Source organism: Procambarus clarkii, chromosome 7 (assembly GCF_040958095.1).
Source record: "Procambarus clarkii isolate CNS0578487 chromosome 7, FALCON_Pclarkii_2.0, whole genome shotgun sequence".
Lineage (NCBI taxonomy): Eukaryota > Metazoa > Arthropoda > Malacostraca > Decapoda > Cambaridae > Procambarus > Procambarus clarkii.
In genome coordinates, this window is record NC_091156.1 from 3256283 (window position 1) to 3262584 (window position 6302).

General features: G+C 51.3%; 1 protein-coding gene across 1 annotated transcript; it reads right to left on the bottom strand.

Moving 5' to 3' along the window:
- Nucleotides 1-516: 516 nt before the first annotated feature.
- LOC138357472 (adhesive plaque matrix protein-like) lies at nt 517-2103 on the bottom strand. The gene has a single exon (XM_069314328.1). It carries the CDS (start codon nt 2101-2103, stop codon nt 517-519), a length of 1587 nt encoding a protein of 528 aa, XP_069170429.1.
- Between the last annotated feature and the right edge of the window lie 4199 nt (nt 2104-6302).

The following is a 6302-nucleotide window of genomic DNA, read 5'->3' on the forward strand; positions in this document are numbered from 1 at the left end:
AACCCGGGATCCTCTTCAGCAACGAGGAGGACCCGCAGCAAACAACTTCCTGTTGTTTGCTGCTGGAGAGAGATTTATAGGAGATGTAGAAAAAAACAAAGTCAGCCAGTGTGATCTTGAATACAACGGGAATAACACTAAAAATAATATATACACATTTCGGCCCGTTTGTTTATATAGAGTTGTGTTGCCAGTGCAGCCCGTCCTCCTAAGGTTTCCTAACGTCAAGAAAACGGTCAAATTAAATTTTCTCTCCTAACCACCCAGAGGCCCCACAACAGAAAACGGGACTGCACGCCACTTTCGCCAGCCGCTTCCATGTTCTAATATGACAATTTTTGACTTTATGTAACACATACGATCGAAATTCGACGTTCTTTGTAGGAAGACTGGTTGTTTAGACACGAGAGAAAAGTCAGAAAAAGTCAAGGTAAATCTGAATTGCTTATGTTTTTAGTTGTTCAGCATATCATATTTCCTTGTTCCTCTGTTTTATTGCCCCTCTTTATAATTATCTTATCGCCGGATGGTTTTGTTACTTGGTCTGCCTTCCTGCGAAAAAATATTATTTCCTTTGCAAGTGCAGAGAGGGAAAGGGGTGGGTGGTGCTTGGGTTCGATAAGGGGAGGGAACGGGCACGAGAGGGTGGAGGGTGGGAAGGACACGAGAGGGTGGAGGGTGGGAAGGACACGTGAGGGTGGAGGGTGGGAAGGGCACGAGAGGGTGGAGGGTGGGAAGGGCACGAGAGGGTGGAGGGTGGGAAGGACACGAGAGGGTGGAGGGTGGGAAGGACACGAGAGGGTGGAGGGTGGGAAGGGCACGAGAGGGTGGAGGGTGGGAAGGACACGAGAGGGTGGAGGGTGGGAAGGGCACGAGAGGGTGGAGGGTGGGAAGGACACGAGAGGGTGGAGGGTGGGAAGGGCACGAGAGGGTGGAGGGTGGGAAGGACACGAGAGGGTGGAGGGTAAGAAGGACACGTGAGGGTGGAGGGTGGGAAGGACACGAGAGGGTGGAGGGTGGGAAGGGCACGAGAGGGTGGAGGGTGGGAAGGACACGAGAGGGTGGAGGGTAAGAAGGACACGTGAGGGTGGAGGGTGGGAAGGGCACGAGAGGGTGGAGGGTGGGAAGGACACGAGAGGGTGGAGGGTAAGAAGGACACGTGAGGGTGGAGGGTGGGAAGGACACGTGAGGGTGGAGGGTGGGAAGGGCACGAGAGGGTGGAGGGTGGGAAGGACACGAGAGGGTGGAGGGTGGGAAGGACACGTGAGGGTGGAGGGTGGGAAGGGCACGAGAGGGTGGAGGGTGGGAAGGACACGTGAGGGTGGAGGGTGGGAAGGGCACGAGAGGGTGGAGGGTGGGAAGGACACGAGAGGGTGGAGGGTGGGAAGGACACGTGAGGGTGGAGGGTGGGAAGGACACGTGAGGGTGGAGGGTGGGAAGGGCACGAGAGGGTGGAGGGTGGGAAGGACACGTGAGGGTGGAGGGTGGGAAGGACACGTGAGGGTGGAGGGTGGGAAGGGCACGAGAGGGTGGAGGGTGGGAAGGACACGTGAGGGTGGAGGGTGGGAAGGGCACGAGAGGGTGGAGGGTAAGAAGGACACGTGAGGGTGGAGGGTGGGAAGGACACGTGAGGGTGGAGGGTGGGAAGGGCACGAGAGGGTGGAGGGTGGGAAGGACACGAGAGGGTGGAGGGTGGGAAGGACACGTGAGGGTGGAGGGTGGGAAGGACACGTGAGGGTGGAGGGTAAGAAGGACACGTGAGGGTGGAGGGTGGGAAGGACACGTGAGGGTGGAGGGTGGGAAGGGCACGAGAGGGTGGAGGGTGGGAAGGACACGAGAGGGTGGAGGGTGGGAAGGACACGTGAGGGTGGAGGGTGGGAAGGGCACGAGAGGGTGGAGGGTGGGAAGGACACGTGAGGGTGGAGGGTGGGAAGGGCACGAGAGGGTGGAGGGTGGGAAGGACACGAGAGGGTGGAGGGTGGGAAGGACACGTGAGGGTGGAGGGTGGGAAGGACACGTGAGGGTGGAGGGTGGGAAGGACACGTGAGGGTGGAGGGTGAGAAGAACCTTAAGAAGACCTGCTGGCTGAACAACCAAAAACATAAGCAATTCAACCTTGACTTTTTCTTACTTTTCTCTTGTTTTATTTGAACATCATATTTAAATCCTATTAGAAAAAGGTATATATTTTATTTAACTTGGTGTGAAGAGATAAGAGAGACTTGTAGAGGGGCGGGGGTTATCGTAAGGGAAGGGAAGTCTTTGGGAAGGGGTAGTGGTGTGTAAGGGAGGAACCAATCCCCCCCCCCCTTTCCCACCTTCGGAAAGTGGAGAGTAGAGAGGAGAGACCTTGAAGAGGGAGGTCAAGAAAAAATAGAGAGAACGGTTTTAATTTAACTAACAAGCTACGTTACTATAGTAAAGCTTCTAAAAACTACGTCGTCTAAAAACTTCGCCGACATAGCGTTCAGACGCATGCAAATAATAGAGGGAACAGCAAGAGGCCAATTACCGCATGCGAGGCACGTCCAATTTAAACCCAACCATGCGGCGCTCCCACATCTATGTTACCCGGTAATATATTCCACGTATCAACAACACTACTTCTAAATAAGATTGAAATGCTGAGGAATATTGTGTACTCTTTTTTCCCAGTGTTTGTGAACGGGATATCGATTTATGGTACCGAGGAACGGTAATTATCAGGAGAAAGCATCAAGCCATTATGACTATTCTGAAAGTTTTAATCGTAAGGAAGAGAAGAGGTGAGAAGACAGAAGAGGTGGACATTGGCAATATGAGATGAAAATGGTTTAATTTTGTATAAAGACATAATCCTGAGAAAATAATTTTGTGACAATGACATAATCCTCTTTTTTTTTATTTATTTTTTTTACAAGAAATTATCTTACTTTCTACCTAACTCAAAAACTCCTTTCCTCGTTTCTACTCTCAATGCACTCCTTATCCCTTATCCTTTATTATCCTTATCAGGATACCACTTCCCTCTCTTCCCACCCTCTCTCTTCAGTGGGCACTTCCCCCCCTACCCCTCCTCACTCCCCTCCCCTCCCCTTGTTCTTCTGAATAGCATGAACACTCCCTCCCCCTCTAACCTACTTCTTCCGTTTTCTAGGATAGCCTGCCCCCTTTCCCCCACTCTCTTAGATGGCCTACATGGATTGCTATCAGCTCATGGATTGTAAATTATATGACAGAAACTCTCATCTGTACTCCGATAGATCCAGTAAATAGGGTAGAGCGGCCCTGCCGAGTGTGAAGCAGGGTAGGGCGGCCCTGCCGAGTGTGAGGCAGGCTGGGGCGGCCCTGCCTAGTGTGAGGCAGGCTGGGGCGGCCCTGCCTAGTGTGAGGCAGGCTGGGGTGGCCCTGCCGAGTGTGAGGAAGGCTGGGACGGCCCTGCCTAGTGTGAGGCAGGCTGGAGCAGCCTTGCCTAGGTGTGAGGAAGGCTGGGGCGGCCCTGCCTAGTGTGAGGCAGGCTTGAACGGCCCTGCCTAGTGTGAGGCAGGCTGGGGCGGCCCTGCCTAGTGTGAGGCAGGCTTGAACGGCCCTGCCTAGTGTGAGGCAGGCTGGGGCGGCCCTGCCTAGTGTGAGGCAGGCTGGGGCGGCCCTGCCTAGTGTGAGGCAGGCTGGGGCGGCCCTGCCTAGTGTGAGGCAGGCTGGGGCGGCCCTGCCTAGTGTGAGGCAGGCTGGGGCGGCCCTGCCTAGTGTGAGGCAGGCTGGGGTGGCCCTGCCTAGTGTGAGGCAGGCTGGGGCGGCCCTGCCTAGTTAGAGGCAGGCTGGGGCGGCCCTGCCTAGTGTGAGGCAGGCTGGGGCGGCCCTGCCTAGTGTGAGGCAGGCTGGGGCGGCCCTGCCTAGTGTGAGGCAGGCTGGGGCGGCCCTGCCTAGTGTGAGGCAGGCTGGGGCGGCCCTGCCTAGTGTGAGGCAGGCTGGGGCGGCCCTGCCTAGTGTGAGACAGGCTGGGGCGGCCCTGCCTAGTGTGAGGCAGGCTGGGGCGGCCCTGCCTAGTGTGAGGCAGGCTGGGGCGGCCCTGCCTAGTGTGAGGCTGGCTGGGGTTTCCTTGACGAAGCATTCATACATCTAATCATGCTCATCCGGGTTGTGAACGGCATCTCACGTTCCATTAGCATGTCTCCCTTATTCCTAATGGTCAGCGGGCCTGGTCCTCCCGTGTTAGGCACACGCTCTCTTCTCTCGAGACGTAATAAACATTATGTCTCTTGTCAGGAAGCAGTTGTTTTTGTTCCTTCGCAATCTGCTCTCCATGCGATATACAGATTATATATTTAAGACTTGTGTATTATGTAGTTAATGCTTATTCACATGGGATTCTTTAATATGTTTTTTTTTGCATTTCGTATAAAAAATATAACTGAATCAACAATGCAGCCCTCCATGTAGGAACTTTAAATCATACACCAACAGTAAAATCGTGATAGAAACACGTTATATTCATTACACACAATGAAACCATGACATATATGCACTCCGTGTGGTTTTTACCAGCAGCAGTTCTCACATCAGTGTACGCTCAGTGAGGTCCATAGAAACTATGCATCCCTAGTCTTGAGTCTTGATCGTTAGAGGATTCCGTCTTTTTCTTATCAAATTTGGTTTAAGATGATTTAATTAAAGTTTACTTCATGTCATCTCTCTTTTTCAGTCATTTATCGGTACCTGCAACTCGGTAATTGTGTTTATCAATATCTATAAAAGTGTGTTCAAAGTTGGAAGCCAGACGCTTGCGGCTAGCCTCTCCAAATTTTGCAAGGTGTCTGCTCTTGGTTCGGGAATGGTCATGGGTGGGTCGGGGTCTACCTCCATGTTCCATATTTTGCATAAAGTAAATTATACTATTTTCCAATTTCGCTATATACCAGATATAAGAGGGGGGGGGGTTATCCCTCGCTAAGAGAAGAAAAGGCGTAGAAAAGGTAGGAAAGGGTGGTTGGTGATAGGTAGGGCAGGTGGAGAACGAAAGGAAAGATGGGTGAAGGGTAGGGTAGGTAATAAAAGAGAAGGAAGATAGAAAATAGTGGGGAAGGTGGTGAAGGTGAGAAGTTTGTGAACGGTAAGGAAGATAAGGAAGGTTAGGGGAAGGTGATGAAAGAGAGGAAAGGTTGTAATGAAAAGGAAGATAGTGATAAAGATAGCTGTAGATAGTGACGTGTTAAATGTGGGTCCTCCTTGACCCCAAAAAATCTATTAAACACAATTAGAAAAGGAGCAACAACATAAGACGTTCTAGGGAAGAAGGCATGATGGTCCTGTCTTTTGATGAAAATGACGTAGCAGCCCTCATTTAGGTAGTCGGAAACGTCAAAAACTTCTCTTCCCCTTATTTTTTGGGGGGGGTCATACCCGTCAGTTTAAAGGATTGATGACTTATCACCTCAAAAAAGACGGAGGAAAGGCTTTATCTCTCTCTTATCTGGGCTCAGGTGCCGTAAACGACAACACTAAAACGTGTTCGAGACATAGAGGCCTCCGCTATCACCCTCGACAATTCTCAACGCATCTCTTGAATTTATCTCTGCTAAAGACACTGGTGGGAGAGAAAGCAGCAGGATCCATCTCTCCAGATGCTAAATAACCCCATACGAATGGAGAAAGCTCCCCCCAAATGCTGAATTTCGAGTTATAATGAATTTTAAAAGGGTTTTAATATCGTCGTAAAGTGGCAACTAGATATTTTACAATGTTCCTCGCTAGTGGTCCTTGCAACATTGGCGAGACCTTAAAAATATAGTTATTGCAGACCCGGGTATCGGCCGCTATTGGCTAATAAGTCATTTGCCTTGTTTATTTCTCATTAAAAGGAGCATAATGTTAGCTGAATTGCTTGCAAGATCTCAGTTTCTGGCAGAGTTGTGTGGAGACCGGTGGGGTGTGTAGCGTTGTCTGGCTGGACCTTCAACCGTGCTATAAGTGGGGGAGCTAAAGGAGGGGGGGAAGGGGGTGAACCCTAATGTTGTTGGTGTTGATGTGGTGGGGGATACCTAATGATCCTCAAGGAGTATATCTAAAGTGTGTGTGTGGGGGAGATGAGGGAGGGAGAGAGGAATGTACGCCGTCCGGTGTATAGTGTTGATGGTGAGGAACTGCCGCGGCCAGACACACTGTGCTCTGGGTGGTTTAACCCTGCGGCAAGAGCAGTCTTAAGAGAGTGGTAAATGAATAATTTGTAGGCTACCAGCGTACATGGAAAATATTGAGTACGTTCATTAAACCCTTATGATAACTGAACTCGTATGTACTAGGGGCGGGCAGGACCCCCTATTGGT